The sequence below is a fragment of the Argiope bruennichi genome, chromosome 10 (genome assembly GCF_947563725.1).
Source record: "Argiope bruennichi chromosome 10, qqArgBrue1.1, whole genome shotgun sequence".
Lineage (NCBI taxonomy): Eukaryota > Metazoa > Arthropoda > Arachnida > Araneae > Araneidae > Argiope > Argiope bruennichi.
In genome coordinates this window covers 96,996,546-97,021,316 of record NC_079160.1, presented here as the reverse complement: position 1 = coordinate 97,021,316, position 24,771 = coordinate 96,996,546, and the positions used below count along the sequence as shown (strand labels likewise).

Genomic DNA, 24,771 nt, shown 5'->3' with positions numbered 1-24,771 from the left:
ATTTTGTTAGATATTGAGATCTGTTGCACTTTTAGGTAAAAATGCAAAAACTTAAAGATAAAATTCCAAATGCTCCTAATTTGCTTCTATTGGTAAGAGAACATGTTTCAAAATAGGAAATGCAAATTCATATGCTTTAATACTTCATTTTTTTTAAAAAAAAGAAATTAGATGCAAAAATGAGAACATTTTAGATTTAAAGGCAAAGACTTTTGAGAGACTAGAAACATTTAGTTTAATGATTGCTTTACTTGCATTTTTTGACAGAAATTACTTTTATTCGTAAAATTATAAATAAGAGCAGAGAATAAAGAGTAGATCAAATATTTTTTTTTTTTTTTTTTTGAACTCATATATTTCCTGTTCATAGGAGGAGTGGGGTGGGAGACTATGATTCATAGATATGCAAGTTATGTCTTCGTCATACCAGGGTGGGAGACATGTATTCAAATTGAAGATTTAGAAAATCTTATATATTCAACTTAGATGAAATTAATATCTCAGCTTGCCATTTTCAAACATTTCCGTACTAATAAATGTCTGAAAATAATCTTTTTCCATATTAAATGTCAAAATTAAAGACTATGTATTTGCATTTAAAAAAATATAAGGTAAAATATAAATAACTTGAGATTAAAAGCTATAGCAAAGTTCAAGTATAATATCCTTAGAGAAAAAAAAGAGAAAATTTTGTTGTTATAAAGATTGTTTCAAAACAAGGTAATAAGAAAAGCCCAAGCGCTTCCACAAAATGCCTTGTCTTTACTTTAAAAGCTTCTATACTCACTTACAAAAAATCAGATAAAGCACATAATGAATGAACATCAAAAGAGAACATAAAATATCCAACGAATATTGCAAAATTTTTATTAAAAACTAATTACATATTTAACTTTAAATATATATTTTATAACAAAAGGCGGATGTTATTTTCTATGAAATCAAAACACCCATTAATGACTATAAATGACTAAAATCGAAAACAACTTAGAATTTGCTACTTTTTGTTTTTGTATCAATAATGAAATAATTTTGTGTATATAGAATTTAAGCAAATATGTCAGCGGTCAATAAAAATACAAAATTATTAGTACTTAATCATCTCGCAAAATTTGAAATCAATATTGTCAAATATATTATGATGAATAAATATAGCATGATGGATTATCAATCTGTTACAAAAGATATTCAATTTAATTAGCTTTACAACAGGCAAAAAAACTTTTTTTTTTTTAGTATTTCTTTTGAAAATTTCTCTTATGTGAGTTAGAAACTAAATAAACAGAAAATGAAATTTAGATCATTAGATACATTTTATTGAATTTTCTAAAATTTTTTTTCTTTTTCTGCTTGTTGGAATTCCAATCAAAATTATTCATATCTATTTTAATCCTAACCTAAAGAGCTCACAGATTCTATATTTGTTTCTCTTTATAACCGAATACAAACACTTTACAACTAAATCCTTTGAATTTCATTCTTTTCATTCAGTTAATTTACTTGTCTTCCAAATCTCCCTTTCAATAATTTAGCAAGCATGTTTATTTTTTGTATCACTTGATGTGTGATAATTAGATTTATAGCTAATATGGTAAAAAAACATAACTCCATGAATGGTCAAAAGAAACTATAGATCTTATTTTTCCATTATTTTAGAAAATCATTTTAAGTACTTACTTTTTCCTCTACCCAAATATCCACTTTTTGAGATTTCATCTTCCTATAATATAATATCGCAAAATAAACTAAATTTCGATTGAAATGTATTAAAACAGGAGTGGCAAAAATGAATTAGTTTTACATTCAAAGAAATGATACACAAGACAAGAAAAAGTTATTTTAAAACTTTTTAATCATGCTAGGAATATATTCTTTTAAAAATATAACTAAAAATGGTGCCTTTGATTCTTTAAAATTTAATTCTACAGTCACGGTTCCATTACTGTTTTCTTTACATTCACACGTAAATTCACACAAAATTTGTCTGCTTCTTTCTGATTGGCTAATCAATTCCTTTGAAATTAAATGTTCTATTTCCAAAGGAAGTTCATTATTATTATTTAACTTTTCAAATAACCAATCTCTGCCTGTCCATGTATTATGATACACTTTACACTGTAATTTCAAAATTACTTTTGATTCCGAACTTTCTTCTGTGTCAATGTAGCTTGGAGAACAATGAAATAATAAAGCATGTTCTAAGATCTTTTTTACTTTGTCAGCAGCATCAGGAGATGATGGAATTTCCATTGTATGAAACAAGTTCTTTTTCCACCGTTCTTGCATTCTTGTTTCAGATATTGGTCTGTTGAAGAGAAGAGGCAGACCCCAACTTTCTGTTGAAGGAGTGAATCTATTGTTTTGATAAGCTTCACAGGCCAGATACAAGCTGTTTCGAAATCTTAGGCAGCTTTCAAAAGAAGGCGTGGCTGTGACATTGAAATTTGGTCGAAATGGGTCCTGGATATTCACAGTATTAACCTACAAAAAGAGTTAAAAAAAAATAATCAAAACATTCGTACAAAAAATACTTCTAAATAACTGAAACTCTATTTTCAAAGTCCCTAAAAATTGCCAGGAAAAAATTCGACATAATTATAAATAATTTAGAATACATACATATTGTTCAAAAATTTCATCAGCAAAAGATACATTTAAAAAAAAATATTATTAAAAACTGCATGAAAATTATTGAACAATATGAGTTTCACAATATTTATTTTCTTTCTATTTACTAAATATTAAATAATAATAATTTATAAGTTAAACTTGCTGATTTTCAGGGTAAAATTCTGTGGATTGCTGCTTTTGTAATCTTTACTAGCAAATGGTAAGCAAGGTATTTTGATATATGCAGTGGCTTTTGATTTAATTCTTTGTGCATTAGAAGTGTATTTGTTAATGGATTTTGATAAAAAAAGACTAACTATTGATAACTTAGATAGCTGAATCTGAAACTAGTTAAGGTAAAGCTACACATATATAAATAGATTGTCTCAATTGTGACAAAACATTTTTTTTTTTCAATAATGTATCAACTGTCTTACAAAGTTATTTTTCTCTATAGAAAAATCATTGAGAGAACTAGTAATCGAAACAAGCAATAACTAGTTAAAAGTCTAGTTTGATTGACTGCATCTTAGGAGTTCAGGCATCAGAAAGCTAATGCTTAGATTTCAGAAAAAGAATGATTCGTGAATACAAAAATTTTTCATAAGATGTTCAGCCATTCAATAAGTTATTGCTAAAATATATACCAATATGGCCTTAAAGATTTTCTGATCATTGAAACAACAAGTATGATTTGAATGAATTTCAATTGCACAAAAGTTTTAAAATGTACCCAACATTTAGATGATATTTATTCTGATACAAAATTTGTAAAAGGTAATAAGTCTGCATCAACATTTTTTATCACCCAATTTTAAGTGATAAAGTATAGAGAATTTTAATTTTATTTGACCACAAATACTCTTGACTATTAGACAAATTGTATTATATATATTTATGAAGATTTTTAATGTAAATTTGTTTTACATTTGGCATTGTCATACATATTTCAATTCCAAAAAATTATAATTTTTATTTCTTTTCTATTTAATGTAACATAGTTTATGCAAAAGCAAGTAGGTCAATACTGAAGTTTTTCAAACACTGTTAAAATTTTTCTTTCATTTTAATATTCTAGTGGAAATAGATTATTTGAACTCAGAGAAATACAAGAAAGAATTAACTATACATATTTTGATATTAGATCAATGGAAAAGACCAATTTACTATTCTTACATTAATTTTTTTAAAAACATTCATCCTTACTTAGCTTTGCTGTTAAATAAGATCTTATCTGATTCCTATTTAGGCATTAATTTAAAAATAAAAACATGTTTTGTGAATATGAAAATAAGAAAAAGTAATAAAATACTAACAAATATCATATAAACTTCTCAAAATCTATTATTTAATAGAAAAACACACTTTTGCAATCGCCAAATATCCAGATACTTCAAATCGATAGTATTTTAATGGTAATGAAAAACTTTAAAAGAGGATAAACTATAATCAAAACTTTTTAATTCCAATATATTTTCACCTATAAAACTTTACACAGCTCTATATTAATTTTCAAGTTAAAAATGCTAATTTAATTACTTGAAGGATGATGACAAACTGATTTTCATAATAAAATAGAATTGTTAAATATAAATATACAGGATGTTTTAAAATTAATATGTCAAAATTTTCAATGTTGATATGGCATTTTAAAAGAAAGTCTATATTATATATGACTACAGGTTCAACTGTAACAGTCTAGAGGCCACATAGCAATATTCCTGTCAGCAATGTTTGATATCTAAGTGCAACAAATATCATTCATAAACACTTGAATAAAAAATACCTGTCACTGAAATGCTTGAATAGGGTGGGGGGGGGGGGGCAAACCTGACTATCTTACAACAAATCTTGAGTGAATTGTAGGAGCATGTGTCAGTTATAAAATATGGCTACAGTAGATTGCTTGAAGATTAAAAATATTTCACCATACTATGTTTAGAGGCCACTAGACTGACCAAAAACAGCATTATTTGGTCTCTACAATTATTAGATATGTCTGCTTTGTATTTTTATTTTATGGAATTAAAGAAAATAAAAATACAATTTTTGGCAAGTGCTAAAGATTATGATTGCTCTAAGGCAGAAATGTCACCCTTCCTATGAGTGTTGGAGCTATCAGAATCATATGAGTATTATAGCCAAGAAATTTCTAGAACATTTCTATTATTTGCTAATTCTTGATATTTATCATTGCCTATTGTTTTAGATAAAGCTTTATCAAATAAATACATCTTTAATTATTAAATAAAGTTAGTATGTGTTTTCTAATTCCAGTTCTCTATGCTGGATATATCCTTTTTTTTGGGGGGGGGGGGGAGAAAAAGCCAAATTTGTTATAAATCTGCATTATTTACAAATATGCAATCAATAATGTAAATAAATTTGTTGCAATACATTATTTCTTCAAGAAGTCTGTTGCATTATAGAGAGTAAAGAATTATTCTATGATTATGAATTTTCAAAGATATGTTTTAAATTAATGACTTATGAACATAATATTAAGCATCATATCTAAACATAAATTATTATTGCCTAAAATTCATATATAATATTTGTCCAGAATAAAAATAAATAAAGAAATTATAAATCCAGGAAGAAAAATTGTATACTAAACCAGAAGCATAATGTTTATTGCATTATGAATTTTTTCAGTGTAGTTCACAAGACAAAATGCTATTTGGTTCAAGCTGAAAAATTAAAAATCAAACTTTGGATTTACAATTTAATCTATCATTGGAAGAGAGATGAAAGATGAATCATTAGTTCTGATAGGTTACAATAATTTACTTCTATTTTAATTCAAATAAGTCAAATGTGTTCTAAGAATTTTAAATATCAACTTATTTTGATTTATTTATTTATCTTTACATGAAAATTTCTAAGAAACAAAGTCTAAATTTCTTATCTAAATTGTTTAAAATTTATTCAAAGCATCTGAATTTAAAGCTACTGCATAGCATTATATTTGGATTTAACACTAAGAATTCAATAAAACCTGTCATCATACATTTTATATAATTACCTCAAACTTATCTTTAGAATCTTTATCTGGCACAAAATCAGCAACAGGAATAGATGAACTCAGAGATGGTTGCATTATTCTTGAGAAGTCATAAGTTAAATAATGAAAAAAGAATTCTCTAAGAAGCTCCTCTAAAAATGAATAAAATGCACATTTTATTTCGTTACTTCATTTCACAATTAACTTAAAAACAGTGAACCAATCTGATCCAGTATAATACATTTACCAAAAGCAACAGTGTGAGAATATTGTAATTTGTTAAATTATAAGTTGATTGCAATCTTCCTTTTCTTCAATTAATCAATTTAAATAATAAATGTATCATAAAATATATACAAATTATAAATTTTAAAATAAAGCTACACCACCTACATTATTTAACATACTTATACCCCATTTATAGAAAATTGAATATTAATATCAATACCTGTAGATTTACTTGCTTTGAAATTATGATACAAAAAATAAATTATTTTAAAAACCATGAGTCATTTCATTATTATTGCAATTAAAAGTTATTAGTATAGAATGTTTTTGAAATATAAATAGTAAGAAAAGAAATTTCATTGTTAAATAAATAAATCAACATATTCAAATAATTCGGTTTCAAGCATACCTACTGTTTTAGTATTGACTGAAGGTGAAAATTTCTTAATATCTTCAAACATCAAATCATCATCATCTAAAGATACTCGCTGAAGGTATTCTAAAATACAAAATAAATTATGAAATAGTTTTATTTTAAGATATATTACTTAAAAATAATAAATCTTGCATCTTTATAACATTATAATACAATATCTTAAAACACATAACTATTAATAATAAAAATGCATTTTATACAAATTTTAATCACCTTTCATTATTTAATAAAATTTGCCAAGCATCTATTTTTTTAACTAACTTAATATTGAATAAACTGGTTTCCAGTGCTGTTATTTGCATAGTGAGGAAGAGGTTTTACAGATATTTTAATGGATGCCAGGTCCAAGGCACTCCAGCCTTAGTAAAACAAATAAAGATTTTCGAAAGTGCACAAATTTTAGTGAGATCTTTATTAGAAGCTAACAGTTTTTTCTAGAAGCTTCTATACCTTATCACAGAAGATATATAAAAATGAAAGCACAATACGAGATAATTCATTCATTGGATTGTTGATTGAAGAATGAAGCACTCTAACATCACACTCAGCACTAGTATGTTGTGCTATATTCAATAAATGATTTTCATATTGGGTGTGTGTTCTTGATTTCTGCAAATACTATATGTACGTATGACTGCGTTTTGCTACTCGTGTTTTGTGTTTTCTTATGAAATAAAGAAACATTATTGTATTTGTTTGGTTATTCGTTATGTACCACCAGATAGATTTTCTGCTACAATATAATAGTTATTTCAAAAATGTCAGCTGCAATATAAAATACTTTTTGGTTTTGGTTATATTAACGTCCCTTTTGAAGCAACGCTAGGGCTATTTTGGGACAGACCTCGTAATTTTGAACCGTGGTCAGATGACGAGGACGACACCTGAGCTGGCACCCCCCTCTCCACACCTCACTACACCAGCGGGAGGACGTTTGGTCATGACGGATTTAACGTGCACCAGACACCCTTACACGGTGGTTCTTCGGTGGAATCGGGTCACGAACCTGAAACCCTCCGGTTCCGAAGCCGAGACCTTACCACCAGGCCACCACGGCCCTATAAAATACTTTTAATATCTGGATCGAAACATTCATGTTTCTCAAAATATATTTACAAGAAATTAATATAAAATATTTGATTTTATTATAAGAAAATCATTTTTTAAAAAGCAGACGATTTATTATAAAAACATAATTCAATCAAAGTTAAATTTGTTAATCAATCACCAATATACAGTAGATTTTAAGACAAATTTGCATCATTCCCTATGAAGAGCAAAATAAATTTAAAATATAAAACAGTCTTATATGTTTAGTTATATACAATAACAATAATGCATATTTTTTGCTTATTACTAAAGATAATTTCCAATATAGTGGACAATACAAGAATCTATGTTCTTATTTTGACATTAAGATATCACTGATACACTATGTTTATGTGACAGAATTAGTGAAAATTATATTTTAAACATTAGAAGAATGCATGTGATGCAAACTCAAATGTGGAAAGATCAGATGAATAGCAATTAGTTCAAATTTCAATAATTTGATTCAATTTTCTTAATTAACAACTGATTACCAATAGAAAAATAAAATTTACCTGATTTTGAATATACTTCATTAATAGGTGGTAAAACTGGAGGATTTCTTGTCTGAAGAAAATGTACAACAAGCAGCGAGAAAGAATAACTGTTGAATCTATCAATATCACCAACAAAATCTCCATATTTCCCCCAATAACGAATTATTTTTGTCAGAATTGGGAACCTTGCATCCAAATGGCCTAATAACCTCAGTAACATTGTATTCCGTATAGAAACTCTGCAAAAATAAAGCTTATAAGTAAAAATTAGATAGTTTTTAAAAAAATTCAAAGTTACGAATTACATACAATGCTGAAATATCTACTTTAAAAGAAACTTATATTTCCTCTATAAAATGGTCCAGTATTTTATAAATTCACTTGAAATTGAAGAAATGTAGATGATAAAAAGGATACTCAATATGCTAATTTTTATAAATAGAATTTTATAAGAAATTTCAATTAATTTCCTTTTATTTTTCAAGAGTAACAAGGAAGAAATGTAGTTTTTCTAAAGAGGGAGATGCAATTCTACAGTAGCACTGAGAAATAGTAAAAGTAGAAGACATAAAGTATGGCCATACTGTTAATAATATATAAACATAATATGGGAACCAAAATTACATCTAAGATAGAGCAACTGTTGATGATCATGATACAACAAGACAATAGCAAAATAATTAACCACAAAGGGATTTAAACATTAAAACATCAGATTATGCTTTTAAATTTACAACAACCTAGATTTTTAACATCTGCAATTTAGGATTTTTTGGTGTTAGGCATGCATCATGTTGCACCATAAATATAGATCCCCATTTTCAAATTGTAAGTATTTCTTTTACTATGTGAAATATAAAAATTTTAAATCATACTCTTTTTACATTATAGTAAATTATGTCATACAGCATGCAATACAGTGGCATACATAGTTATAAACAGTCATAAATGAAAAAACTAATGTTTCAATCTTAGAAAAGGATTTTGGATGTTTTCATGTTACGGAATTCATTAATGTAATTCATAAAGAAGTAATTAATTTCAAAAATCAAACAATATGAATATAATGCCAGATATGTAAGATAATTATTTAAGATTTTTTAAAAAAAATTATAATATTAATGTGGTTGTTTCTTGCCAAAATACATTACCATCAATTTCAAGAAGTATTATTAATGTCAAGAAGCAGAAAAGTATAAAATACAAAATTTTTTAATGAGATGAGCATTTTAAAAAGAAGGAAATATTTAATAAAAACATCATGCATATAAATTTGTCTTGCATCTTATAAAATACAAATTTAAATAAACTTACTTGCTTTCTAAAGAAAAATCACAGAATATGTCATATTTAGACCTATAGAACCTTAAAATAGGGCAGCGAGCTTTAATGATTAGTACTTTTGTAATATCTGGACAATGAGCAAACAATATCCTTCTGACAAATCGCAACATGAAATATGGAGTCATACGCATAACAGTTTCTGGTGGAACAATGCCATTTTTCACATCGACCAATGAAGGCACATCTTGAAGGTGAACATAATTTTCTTCAACCTAAATTATTAGAAGAAAAAATTAATGTCAAAACAATTTTTTTATTATTGAATTTTAATAGGAGACAAGTAAATGACATTTTTCTTCATATAAGAATAAAATAAGTAAGTAAAAATACCTTCCTTTTAAGGTATTTTTACTTCGTTCATTTAAATACCTTCCTTCACACAGGAAATATAGGCAAATATATAAAATTGTCATTGAATTATTAAAATGCAAGCATGATTTAAAAATTGATACCCTTTCATTAAATATTTAATATAGTTCTATAGCAAATTTTCAGAAAAGAAAATTTGTTATGATTTTGATAAAAAAATTATAAATGTATTGTTAAAAATATAACAATGTATTCAGTCAAATAATTAAAAAAAAATCATGATTAATAAAAAGTAATGTTTAACTATGCAATTTCATTTCATATATCTTTCATAAATCCCTTTTGAATTCAATGTATTTTGAGAAAAAATCCATAATATATGCCATGTTTTCAATAAAATACAATCTTTCATAGGGAAAATTTGAAATTATGATTTCTTTTGACAGAATGAAACTAGAATTTATTTTAAAAAGATAAATAGTGTTTCTTTTTGCTATAGTTGCTAACTTGTTGAAAAGTTATATATTTATCTGCTTAAGTTTTCCTCAAGGTCAGAAGAATATAATCAAACAATATTTCAAGATTTTTTTTTATAGACCAGATTTCTTTGCCTTGTGAATTCTTTCTGCGCAATGAAAATTTTCTTTAGATAGATTTAGAAGAGATTTCATGTCACTGAGTAATAAATAATCAAAATGTATACATGTGCCTGATTCATGATCTAGTTTCTTGAAGTATATGAAAACCAAATCTGACAGATTTTTATATAAAAAAAAAATTAAACTGTATGAAGTATGAGCTCTAATTTCAAATATTTTTGAATCATAGAATGAAAGATTAACTGGAATTATTCTTTTTAATAAATATAATAAATAACTGAATTAAAAAAGAACATACTGCACACAAATTTAAAAAAAGAGAAACTAAAACAACTCATGATTTTTATTCAAAGAATAATTGATAGCATTATTAAAAACCTGAATATATATTAGCAATCTTAACAAGTTGAATATGAATAAAAAATTATATATAATTACTAAAATACTGCAATAATCACCTACTAAATTTAAATACAAAAGTTTCCTTATCTTTGAATCGAACAAAACAATTTTCTATACCTCTTCCTCGAAATTCGTCTGAAGACATACATCTAAATCACACCCTTTGAAGCCCAATCCGTTGACACTTGAACCAAACTGATGGACTTTGAATTTTGGAAGATACATTCCAAATATTTCTTCTAGTTCTTTACAAAAAGATGTTCGCTTTTCAAAATCTTCAGAAGTCAAACTTAATTCAGAAATAAAAATTTCAATCTGTTCAGAAAGCTAGAGGGGGAAATATATAAATACAAATGTTAAAATTCAGCAAACAAAGTACAAGAAAAATATTAAGACAGCTTAAAAAAAAAAAAAAAAAAAAAAAATTCGTACACTAAATGTATTATTCTAGATCTTATTAAATGTAAACTTAACATTGGAAAAAACGATTTACTTTTTAATAATAAAAATAATGTTTACAAAGAATACTGAAGAATACTGTGTGATTAAATTCTTGGATATTTACTTCGAATATCTTAAATTACCCAAAATTATACATAATAATAATATATTTTTTCCTCTTGCAGATAAAACTAATGTATCAATAGCGTTTAGTTACACTTCAACTTTAAAGAAAAAAATTTGTAATTATAATTACTATAGCAAAAATTTAGATAAAATAAATAAAACAGATTGTTACTGTAACAAGGAAAAATATAAAGATTTTATAGATATTGATAAAGGTCATATTATTACAGGTAATTTAAAAATTATTGAATCCAACTCTTTAAGAGATTTGATGGGAAGAGGAACAAAATTTAGATTAAGAGAAAAAATAAACCATAACAAAATTTTGATTTCTATTGGTAATGATTTGGATGTTTTTATTGCCAAATTATCTAGAAAATACCACTGGCCTGCGGAAGGTTTCGGGGAATGGAAAGTGAGAATTTTAAAGGAAATTAAAATAAAATTGAATACTGATTTTGACAGATCTAAAGAACGTGGGATTTATTTTAGTAAAACATTAAAAAATGAAATAAAAAATTTAAAAGAAAAATTTGTTATTACAGTAATAGATAAATCAGCAAATAATTTCTGTTTAATTTGTAAATATTATTATAAAGAACTTTTAATTAATGAATATAACTCTAATGCAACTTATATGTTAAAGAACACCGGGAAAAAGGAATTAGATAAAAGAATGCTAGCTTTCGCAAAAAAAACCAAAACTAAGACTTTCTCTCTTAACTATCCTTATTTATTCCCAACAGTTAAATTTCATAAAAATCCATTAAAATTCAGATTCGTAACCTGTAGCACTGGTAGTTATAATTACTATACGGGTAAACATTTCTTTAAATACTTAAAAATTATCCTGGACAAAATAAAAAATGAAGACAACTTTATTATTTCTAGTAACAAAGAAGTATTGGATTTTCTTAAAGATAACAACATTAATAAACTTAATACTTTTGATTTCGAAAATTTATACACTAATCTACCTCATGAAAAATTAATAAAGGTCTGCACTTTTATATATGACGAATATTTAAATGAAAATATCATTCCTAAAAATAACTGGCTTGAGTTATGTAATTTTAATATTACTGAAAATTACGTGTTTAATGGTGTTAATTTTTATAAACAAGTCAAGGGCATTCCAATGGGGACAGCTTTCTCAAGTGCTTTAGCTAATATTTTCCTGCATTACTATGAGAAAAAAATAATTAAATATAATTTAATAAACGGGTGGAGATATATTGATGACCTACTTTTGATTAACTTCGACAATACTAATATTATTACTAATTGCTATCCAAAAGATTTAATTCTAAAAGATACAAATATAAATCAACTTGAGGCTACCTTTCTAGATTTAAAAATCGAAATTGCTAATGATAAAACAATAGTTGGTATATACGATAAAAGGGATGATTTCAACTTTAAAATAACAAAACTATGTAACTACCATTCCAATCTAAACTCTAAAATTTTCAAAAATCTTATTTTCTCACAAGTTAACAGGATCAAAAGGGTTTGCAATAATAAAAATTCTTATATTGAAGCATCAAATATCCTCCTTAAAAATTTAATTAAAAATGATTTTCCTAGAAATTACTGTAATGTCAATTTTTTAATTAAACAAGGTATGGTTTGGGATTAATCTTTTGGCTTAAATAAAAATAGAAATTTACTTGCATATTGGATCACTCAATAGATGGCGCTGGGTGCCTACCTCTGTTTACATAATTTACCGTTAACTTTCAAAAACAGGAAATCACAATCGATTGTTTAAAGTTTCGTTCACTGTTGGATGGTATGTCTTGGCCTTTTCGTTTTTAATTTTAATTTTAATTTTAATGCTGTTTTTGTTTTTATTGTTATTGTTTTTATTGTATTTTTACTTTGTGGTTTTTTTCTAATTTGTTATTTTGTATTTCCTTTCTGTTAAAATGGTATATCTCTTGAGCATAATTTCGGGGGATTTTCGGGTCACGAGGAATCATTATTAGACTTAATGTCTGTATGTCCTCACAGAAAAAATCCCTTTATTTGAATCCCTGCCTGAGGGTGACCCTTGAAAAAGTCTTCAGGCCGGATTCTTTTTTAATATTTTTTAATAATTTTTTTGGTTTAATTTTTATTTGGTTTTTGTTTTTCCTATTAACTTGATTCTAATACTTTTGTATCAATTCATCTGTGTTTTAGAAGTAGCTGCAATTGCGCTCTCTAAATACTATGAAGTTCCTTTTTGGTTTTAGTTTAAATAGGTAATAAATTTTAGTTGCAATTTCGAAACTGTTTTGTTTCGTTTTCATTTTAGTTTCGTTTTCAAACTTTTTCTTACTTTAGATTGGTTATATATATATATATATATATATATATATATATATTGGCTTAAAAGGATTTTCAAATTAAAAATTGATGCCTCAAAACATTAGTGTTTTTAGTCAAAGAATAAACAATTTAAATTTATATTATTTAGTCATATTCATAAATGAAATGCTTATAACAGAATGAAATATATTAATACAATGTCTGAGTTTACTTTATTGTAACTAGTTTCAATGGTTAGATTTCATACACATTAATTTCAAATATATGTAAGGTTCAAGTCATGACTGAGATTGTTTCTTTATGTAAATAAGGCATTAAATAAGCATGTAAATAAGAATTACAACCATATGCACCATAAAAACTTTTCAATATATATGTATATATTGAAAGGTCTAAAAAATTTCATTGCATTTTCAGAAATTTATTTACCGTATATTTCTAAGTAAAAGTCAAGAATTTTTGGAATTGTTTTTAAGTAAAACTATGGGAAGACAACTATATGGATCCTTCAATTTTGTAAACAAACATCTGGTACATTTATGTACATTGGGTGAAAGTAATTAATTGCTAAATATCACCAAATATAGCATTTTTATTTTCATAGTTTATATTTTTAAAGTTAAAAAATTTAATTTTAAAATGAAATATATAATTCTGTTTCAGAAAATGATATGTGTTGCTATCAAAATTGTTTATTGTTGCTCAATACGAAGGATTTATTTGTTGAGAACAACAATACTGAGGCAAAATATTGAGCAACTAAGTTGTAAGAATTTTCCACAAATACAATCATCCATAATTTGAAATTACTGAGAAAGAATTTAATTTCCTCTTTATCTTTCAGACAGAAAATAAGAATAGTATAGATCATACAAAAGACAGCAAATGAATGGGTAGAAAAATGCATTAGCTTCAAATAGAATTCCCAATATTAAACTATGGTTGTAGGTGTCAGGCAAGTTATTTTATTGACTGTAAAATATCCCACCTATTTTACCTGCAATATGTTTAAAAGTCAAAAGAATTTTTTGTAAAAAAAAAAAAAAAAAAATCATTTTTGCTTATAAAAAAACCTTTGAATTTTCAGAAATTTTTTTGCAAAAATATAAATAAACAAAGTTTTAATGGCTTGTATTCAGGAACTATATGGTACATTCAAAAAAATCTTACAAACATAAATTTATTTATTTATTATTTTTTTAAACCTATTTCAGAGATTTCACTCTCATGAAATAAATAAATAGATAAAAACTAAAGCATTCTTAAAATGAAACATCATTTTGCAAAGTACCCAAGGATATGACCAGTATCATAGTTGCCATAGGAAGGGTGCCCAAAACAGAGACAAAAATGTATATAAATCCAAATAATAAATATTAAAACATCTAGAATCAGGATTTTATTGCCTTTTGAAGTCTATAGTTAATATTATATTCTTAGCTTATATTATGATATGTAATTGAAAGGCTCATTCCATGCTGGCCCTAAAAGAAGTGGGCTAGGTATAATGCTGATTTGTGGAGGTCCTGAAACAAGTTCAGTTAAATAAACATTTTTTTTTTTTTTTTTGTACTCCACCATAGATAAATTAATTTATTTTGCAAATTGAAGAAATAAATATTAAAAGAATAGATAAAAATCATAAAAAAAAAAAAATCAAACATTTTTGTTTTATAAAGTTAACATTTAAATAAAAAAAATAATCATTTATAAATTTTTAAAAAGTGCTTTATTCAGACACTAATAAAATATAATTTGATATGCTAATTACTAGAAAATGATATTCTTGTTTTATTTTCTTATCTGTATATGTAGCATATTAATTAATATCATAGTTTCATTTTTTTTTTAGTTAGGATCATAGGTAAAATGCCCAAGGAGATGAATAATGCTGGATAATAAATAATTATTTATTATTTTTAATCCTGGGGAAGATTTTTTAGGAGATATGATGATAACTAATAAGGTCAATATAATTTTCAGAACAAAATTATACTAATGCACAAATATTTTTTTAATAGATATTGCAATATTTGTAATAATATGATCTTTCAAAGCAAAGGTTAATAACAAACTGATTTTATCAAACAAATCAAAGTAAGTAAACAAATCAAGGACTTAAATGCAACCTTCTAAGAAAATATTAGTTATTTTGATTTTATCAAACAAATCAAAGTAACCAATATTTTCTTAGAATGTTGCATTTAAGTCCTTGGAACACTTCAAAAGATTGTTTCCAATCAGTTTGTAAATTTTAGCACAATTATATTAACAAAAAGAAAACAGTACAATATCTGATGTCCACAATTAATTTAGAATATTTTTCTTAAAGAAATATTCTAAAATAATAATGATTTTAATAAAGAATATACTTTTGCTTACAGTCAGAACAATGTAAGAAGAGTTAATTATTGGTAAATGTACTGAGATTCAAAGTATCCAATATTGTCTTGAATTCGTGACGTGAAATTTCCAAAAATTACATGATAACATTCACAATTATGTATGGATTTTAAAAAAAGTAAAACCATTTTCTTTTCATAAAATCAGAGAGTGATGTGAGATCATAAGAAACACAGAGTCTGGTATAGTTGCACAGCTTCGAGCTAGCTTTATATGTTAATATGGGGAAATAATACATAACTTCACAAATGATAGACAATCATTGAAGCATAAGAAAAGAAGTTCTTTCACATTTTAGCATTAAAATTTTTATTTTTTGGAGAGATGTTGCATTTTATTTAGCCATAATTAAATGGTTAATATTTTTATAATACGTTTTTAAGCCAAATATGCGTATAAAAAAGTAGTGTCAACAAAACAAAATTTCAGGATAATTTCATCAAATCTATATTGAAGCTTATTGTTTAAATTTATCATCAAACAGAGTTTCAATTTGTTTCTGAGTATTATCTATAAAGATTTAAATTTGGCAATAAAAAGAAAAGACATAGTCCATTTTGCAAGCAAAAGAAGATTAAAACTGAATGAAGAGTGGAACTAAACTATATTGTATTATCACTAGAACAATGACATAATTTATTAGTAATAAAAATCCTATCAAAAAAACTTTTAAAAAATATATTTAATGACTAAAAAAAGATATTTAGAAGATAACAATACATTAACTGTAGTTTCTACTTCAAAATGTGACAGTTGTTTGCTTTTTTTATATATACATTCTGCTTAACACAAATAATCTATTTAAAAATAAATATAAAATAGTAATAAAGATAATGATCAATGAGGGAAAAAAAACCTTACAGAAGAGCAGTTTTGTAGCCTGGACATTAGAGCTAAATGACGAACAGAATCACTGCCCTCTTCTACAGAAATAGTTTCCTCAGAAGGTGCCTTATCTGGTCTTTTGCCATCTCTAGCTAAATATTTCCAGTTTTTTGTAGTATGAGGTTTCTTTGATAGTGTTGCAGAAGTGAAAATATTTGACTTTTGCTAGAGAAAAATATTGCAACATAACTTCAATTAAATTGTTAAACAGTAAATTCAACAGAAATATAAAATAATCTACAGGGGAAAAAAAAAAAAAAAAAAAAAACCTGCCAGTGACACCAGAGCCCAGTTTGTTTTAACTGGGCTAGTGTAAATGAATACTATAACAGATTATATTTAATATATAATTATATTCATATTATACTGAATTTAAAATATTTTTCATTATAATCTACATGGCAAATTATTATTTTCTGCAATTCATAATGAATATTAAAAGTAATAAATAGTCTTTAGGTTGCTTATTAATTTGAAGTAATAAAGATAGCGAGCTCTTTAGTTCCCAGAAAAATATATTTCTAAGAAGCAGCCTTTTATATGTACTTCAATCATTACCTTAATTAACTCGTAAGGACAAAAAACTCAAGTATGAGGATAAAATCTGGACTTGGTAGGCTTGGAATAATTTTTTCTTGACAAAACACACAGAAAATTACATTTAATTTAGTAGAAAATATTTTTTGTGCAAGTATCCAATTAATAAAACTTTTTTTTTTGAAGATTTTATTAAAATAATGAAGCATGATGAATGCTGTATTTGTGAGAAGAGTATTCTTTTTAACTGATAGTTGTTTCGATGATGGATATAAGTGTTAATGAACTCCACAATAATCAGTATTATTGTTTCATAAAAAAGCAATTTCCAGAAACTTGAATTGCTTATACAATTTTTGTTTATCAATATTTTGAAGCAGTTTTGTGGCCACTTTTTAATTTCTTCTTTCCCATCATATCCCTTTTAATACAATACCTTATTTCCAATTTTCGTCTTAATAATCAGTGCATTTATAAATGTCAATTTCATTGTTTGAGTCAAATTTCTTTTCAAAATTCAATTGATGATCAATGGTTCATCATCAACAATTTCTTTACCCTCTTCATTAACTGCTTTCTTATCAAATAATGTCTCAGTAATTAAATTTTCTAATCTTCTGATTTCATATTCATGACTCAAATAATGAAAAAAATTGGAGATTTATTTATTCCACTTCCCAAATCTTAATGGCTGCAGCAGTAAGATTTTGGCTTTGGTGTCCAGGTTTTAAAACCTAATCCCACCAAATATATGTTTGCATGTTAAATCTTGCATGATAGACTAAACAACAATCCATTAGTGTGTTCTGAAATAGCTCTCCAGAAACTTCCAAATGGGACATTAACATAAATAAACTATACCAATCCTTCTTAGAGGTGCGAAGATATTCACCAAGTTTTGGAAGTCTAAATGCATGCTTTCGAAATAAAAAAGTGGTAAATATTGAAATGGCTAGGATTTTGATAAACAAACAAATGGTTTTAAAAATAATTACATTGAAACAAGAGTTTTTCCTAAAAGTGATTAGTTATCTGTACTATATTTTATCTGTCCTCGGGCTTGAGAAACCCACATCCAAATTCCAAGTACATATTACCATCATATGCAATAATCTTTTTTCAAAGAAATCAATAGTATTTATAAACTATAATATAAAATTCAGCTTATGAAGATAGAAGTTTCTCAATCGCAATGTCACTTACAGTTTTTTAACAGAGAACCCGATTATTTATTGCCCAGGTCTTTTTCATATTAGCAATAACCAAATGATATATTCATAATAAGATATACAGTACCAATAAAAAAAGGTGTCAAGTTCATATTTTTGTAGTGCATTTTCATCCATAAACATCAGAAACTATTTTAAAATTTAAATGATGATTTTATATTTTTGGAAGTATAGTAAACCGAAATACAAGTAACTAGAAAAATAATTCACAAATTTTAAAAATTTCATCACATTTGGAGGGATGTCTTTTTTTATCTACCAGTTCTATTTTAGGACACTTCTACATAAATGTTTTGCTTAATAAAACTTCCTAGACTCTTGCTGATAATGGGTTTTTACCATGTTATTTATTTATTTATTTTGCTGATAATGGGTTTTGAAGATGCCATGGGTTATGGCATCTTCAATTTGATGATTCATCAAGAGGAAATCATAGTTAATGGATGAGATCGTCGGACTCTTCTTGAATTTGAAAAGCAATTCAATATATAAGAGAGTGAAATTCTTGAAGAGATAGTTTGATAAGGAAAGAGTTCCTAAATCTGGACATTCTCGTTCTATGTTTCATCATTTCAACAAGAACATCACACATCTTTCATGTGCCAATCCTCACCTGAGACAAAGCACATGAGCTTTGTGATGCCGCAAACTCAAAATAATCTGTTTGTACTATCAGGCATAGGCTTCAAGCAACACATTGGATAGAATGGAATTATCTCTAGAAATTGCAAGGCATAGGAAGGATGGACGAAGGCATACAAGAACGGATCAAGAAAGAATGGGAAGATGTCCTTTGGATGATGAAATCAAATACGTGCTATTTGGTATGGATGAGACATAGTGGATTCATCATCCCCAAAGACACTCATTTTGATCACAAATACCAAATTCCAACAATGAAGCATGGAGAAGGAAATGTTTTCTTTAGGGACAGCATCTCTTGTCTTAGCATGGGTTCCCCTAAGGAGATTCAGAGAATCACGGACAGGTTTAAATATGAAAATAGCCATGTGTTTGTATACATGCAATACACTTGGTTGTGGCTCCTTCAATTTCCAACAGCGTTATAATCCACAGCATCGATCCAAGCACATCTAGAACTAGTTCTATTGTCATGCAATTTTTTTGATTGGCTAAGCCAATCTCCAGACCTTAATATAATTGAATTGGTATGGGCCAAGTTGAAAAATCATCTGTAGAAAGAAATGTAAAAAAAAGAAGAAAAAATGCAGTGAAAAGTTCTCCCAAATTGATGAAAAAAAAATAATTGTCACTTATATCCAAACTCTTCTTGACTCTATGCCTCATAGATGCTAAACTGTTATTGATGCCAAGGAATTTGCCACCAATGTATTAATATGCAATTATTCATATTTTCATTGATCCTGACGAATTTGTATATTTTTGACAAACTCAAATTGCTATTAAAAATGTTACTTATTTTGAATAAAAAAATAAATTTTTAATTTCAAACAATTTTTTGCTGTTTAAATTATAGTTGGTTGATGCACTAAACAAATACCTAAAAATACACACTGTGAGACAATTTCAGCCAAAAAGGTTCACTTTTTAATGAGTTAAGAGTCAAAAAATATGAACTTGATATTATTTTTAGCAGTACTGTAATTAAAAATTAATTTTAATTCAGCACAATAATTATGAGAAGGTGTATCAGGTGTAAGAAATCAAATATATTTTGAAATTTAATCATCTCTTATAGGTTCCCAGTCAGATATGACAAACAACTGTCAGATAAATATTTCAGCAATAATTAAATTGAAAATAAATTGTGATCTAAAAGTAATGTTCATAATTTCAACAGATTTCAAAATGTACAGATCTGAAAACCAAGTACTTTAAAATGTACAGATATATGGTAATTAATATACCTAACTATTTAAATATATGTTTTGCATATTTAAACCAAATACTGAAAAGTTAATAAATAGTGTAATTTTTAAAAAAAATGAAATTAGTATAGTTTGAATGATTCTATTTCTCATAGTTATGCTCTAAATATTTTTCCAAGTTATATGCAAGATCTGAAAACAGAGTTTCCTGCTTCCTTCTGATAAAATAAATGGTTAGGAGAACATGGACTTCTGAGCCTTTAATTCTATTCCTTTGCAAAATTGCAAAACATTTGGGCATAGTGTAGTGCAATAATTCATAACTTTCTTTTTATTATTCTAGGCCTTCTTGCTATATTGAGAATTTTCTAACAAATACTTTTTTTTTACAAAATAATCACAATTTTTTACATGAGATAAATAAAAATATAAAACAATTCTAGATCATATAAGAATTTATTTAATATCTTTTAATATATACGATAATCTGAATAGAACAGCTTATTGATCACATTAAATTGCACATAATACCTTCATTTACTTTTTCGGATTGATCATCATACATTGCATCATTTTTACAAAAGCAGTTACTTAAATAAAACAGCTTTACAGAAAAATAAGAAATAGTAATTGGAATTAAAATTATTCTTTAGTTTCTTATTTAATTTCTAACAACATTCCTATGAGGAAGATGATATATATTAGGGTAGTAATATATATACTGTGGGAATTGTTGGATTAGTGATTTTAAGGTAATGTGTCATGCTATGGTAAGAAATAAAATAATTTTTAATTTAAACAATAGAACTTAATTATGATTCATCAAATAAATTGATAAAATTCTTTATGCCATTAATATTATCAATAATTATAAAAACTATTTTCAAAATCAACTCTTAATGGGAAAAGAAAGGATGTTGCAAAATAATTTTGAATGATATAAAATACAAAATAAGTTTTTTATGAACCCTCAGATATTAATTGGTATGCAAATACTAGCATGCATTCAAACTAATTTAGATGCAATATATTTATTTTTCAACTGCTTATATTACTTATGACACTTTTTTTTCAGAACATTATTAACATAATTTATAATACAATTAGAAATTATCATATAAAAATCCGTTCTCAAAAATGTGAGTATCTACATTAAAATTAGTAGTCTTTCGAAGTAAAATATACCCAACATTGTCTTTAAAATAAAATTTTACAGTTTAAACTCATAAATAACATTAAATATTTAATTTTTGTTTCTGGTTTCCTAGATAATTACAAGGAAATAATTCAATTAATTAAATCACTCATAATACACAAAAGTGAAGAACAAAATGAATTTACTTGATTTATATATGGAAACTGTACATCAATGTCTGTGTGGCTATTTTTTAACACGTTTACTATATTGATACAAACTGAGTTAAACTTCCTTGCACTGTGGATAGTACATTTTAAAACTCTGTTAAGATGAAATGAAAGAGCCATGAGTAAATAATATAATGTATTTAAGTATAAATGTTTAATCTAATTTCTTCGCGCAGAAAAACATTGAAAACCAGTTAAATTGCGTTAAAAACAGAAGCATTTTTCACTCAAGGAGAGCGCCATATTTATGAAATGTTTTGTTGCCATTCAAAAGTATAAATTCACTGAATTCTGATGCAACACTTTAAATTAATTGGCATATTCATTATATAACATCATATATGGATATAAATAAAGTGAATCAAATAATAATATGCATATGATAGCCTTGTACTAAATTGCAGGTCATACACATGTTAAATACTTTTATATTTTCATAATTCATGATTACGCTGAACAAAAGCAGAGAAATGGAGACAAAAAGAACCCCTCCCGAAATGGTAATGTGCTGACTGAAAAAAAGTTAAATAAATTAAATGATGTTTAAGCGAAGAACATCCAGAGGTGGATTACTTCTAAAAAAAAAAAGAAAAAGAATGATTTACCTGATTTTTTTTTGTTTTTTTGTTTCTGGCAGATATTTAGTGAACATCATTGGTAAAAGCAGGTTTCATCCAACAAACTTTGTGATCGATTGATCAGAAACTCAGAGTCTACCCCGCCCCCCTCCCAATTTTCAATTTCATCTGCAAATAAATTTTCTTTCCCTCTGGGAAAGTTTTTTTAAATTCATTTATGGACTAATTATTCCACTATATCATTTAGAATACGCGATATTTACTGCTGTGGAATATTGTGGCATAAAAAAATAAAATAATAATAAATAAATAAATAAATTTTAAAAAAACAAAAACAGAAACTATTTGATAATTATTGTGAGCTCCAAATTTAAAGCATGATTGTATTCATTACTTTTTTGCGTATACTTTTACTTCTTTTAATCTCTTAAAGGATAGAAGGGAAAAAAAAAAAAAAAATGTCAATCTTTTACCCAACTTACAGATACAGCGTATGTTTCGAGTTCTTTGAAATATCTCTGAAGAGTTTTTTTTTTTTTTATTTTTCCTCCTTAAATTTTTTAATAAGGATAAGGATATTTCAATAGGGGAAGTTTAAAAATCAAGCGTTCATCTACAATATATTAGAAATTTTTAGAATGAGCATTTTTAAGGAACGTTTGTATTTAGGAAATATTAAACACAGAAATATAAAATTATTAAATTATTTTGAAATATTTTTTGAAAATGCAATACATTTTGTCGTGTCATTGGAATTGCTCATATGAAAAGTACTTATAAATTTGGGTTACTTCGCACATTTTTGTTTATTTATGATTGAAATTGGAAAACGATTTTCACGAAATTTCCGGTTCCCATACTCACCTTGAAAGTAATTTGGCTTTATATTATATTAATTCTTAGAAAATACAATTGCAATAACTGCTTTAATATTTCCGTATTTTTAGATTTACATTTATTATGAGTTCAATTCATTACATTATGGAGCAACAGGTAGTCTGCATTATTTTAATGTCTAGGAGAGATAATAAATTTAAAGACCGAAGAAATAAAATTAACTTGAATTGTCGAAATATAAATAGGTTGATGATTCACAACGAGGCGGTACTTGGACAGTAAAAGAAATTATTGTTCTGAGCTTAGATGTGAAATTCCAAATGAAAAAGAAGTTCATTCTGCAATGGACTTATTAGTAAGTAAATTGAACGCGCACTTATGTTTAAAGTAGTGTCTAATTGGCATCATTTGAGAGACATCATCAATCCAGGGACAAAAATTATAAACTAGTGCTATTTTTTATCGCATAATGCTATTTTAAAACGTTTAAACGTTTTTTGAAGCTATGTTCAGTTTTTTCGTCTTTTTTGAGGCAACAATAGTAATATAACAGAAAAAAGTTTCTTAATATTTCACTTTTCAAAAGCGAGGCTGTAGACATATAATTAGAACTTTAATATTGTGATATATAAGAGAATATTTATTTGATAAACTAAAAGGAGTGTTCTCCTCTCATCTTTCTAGGTTACTTCCCCAATATAGGGTGCTGTATAGTTAAGAGAGTCAAATATGAATTTTAAAACAGTTTCTTTTCCCTTCGAATTTCCTCTTCATTACCTTTCTTTCTCTTTAGTACAAAATTCGACACTGATCCACAATAATGGTAAATTCAAGCTAGATGCATGGATTTTAGTCTGTGATATACTAAAAATTCATGCATTCGTGTTCGCATTTTTAAGTTACCATGTTGCTGTAAATGCGAATACTGACAATTATTCAATCAAAAGTTGTATTTGGACCCAAATAGCAGAAACGTCCTTGATTCTGGAGGAACACAATTGATAAATGAATATGTACCGGATTGATTATGAGTGAGGATAGAACTTGCGACCTTATTGTTCGCAGCCGAGTTACAAGACCACAAGACAATTGTCCGTGTTTCTTAGCTTCTAACTGGCTTATAAGCTCGTCACCACAGTACTCTTCCTCCAGCGAGTAAGAGCTATTGAGTCTAATGTGCCTGTACCCATTTAAGTAGCGCCAAGCGTTATGGCGAGCATGTGTGGGTGAGTGGGTGATGTTGCTGATGCTGTTGCGCCAAGTGTGTCTGGCGACTTTGTGTTGCTGCGTCAAGTGAGCCTGAGGACTTTAGGTTGCTACGGGTAGATGACGTCGCAACAGCTGTACGAAGGTTGAAGGTTCATCTTTCGAGGTCACCAATGTAGCGGTTGTTACGAGCGAGGTTAGAACCTGGGACCCTTTGATTTGCAGCCGAGTAACAAGACTACAAGACAGAAGTGCAAATTGCAAGTGTTTCGTAGATGTTAACTGGCTTATAAACTCTTCACCACAAATAAATGAAAATTTACAAACTAATTCCATTGTCCTTTCGAACAAAAAAAATATTATAATTTTAAACATGGAAAAACATGTCAATGATAAATAAAAATGTCTTGAACTTAAAACTAAATTGCCATCACTTTTGAATGTCGCAAACTTGCCTTAATGTTGTGTTAATAATGAGGATTC

The 24,771-nt window shown here is 26.6% G+C and overlaps 1 protein-coding gene across 1 annotated transcript; it reads right to left on the bottom strand.

Annotated features, from left to right (window-relative positions):
• Positions 1-1,832: 1,832 nt before the first annotated feature.
• Positions 1,833-21,893, bottom strand: LOC129988446 (poly(A) RNA polymerase, mitochondrial-like). The gene is made up of 8 exons (XM_056096674.1): positions 21,644-21,893; positions 16,663-16,851; positions 10,636-10,845; positions 9,179-9,420; positions 7,883-8,103; positions 6,252-6,341; positions 5,636-5,766; positions 1,833-2,481 (listed from the first exon to the last, which is right to left on the bottom strand). The coding sequence occupies exons 1-8, from the start codon at positions 21,785-21,787 to the stop codon at positions 1,840-1,842; spliced, it is 1,869 nt and encodes a 622-aa protein (XP_055952649.1). The 5' UTR covers positions 21,788-21,893; the 3' UTR covers positions 1,833-1,839.
• Between the last annotated feature and the right edge of the window lie 2,878 nt (positions 21,894-24,771).

Excerpts from the sequence above, each read along its gene's own strand:
- LOC129988446 (XM_056096674.1), bottom strand. The coding sequence starts at position 21,787 with ATGGCTCTTTCATTTCATCTTAACAGAGTTTTAAAATGTACTATCCAC. Across the intron at positions 9,421-10,635 it reads AGACGAATTTCGAGGAAGAG|GTTGAAGAAAATTATGTTCA; the intron begins GTATAGAAAATT and ends CTAATAATTTAG. Across the intron at positions 8,104-9,178 it reads GATTTTTCTTTAGAAAGCAA|AGTTTCTATACGGAATACAA; the intron begins GTAAGTTTATTT and ends TTATTTTTGCAG.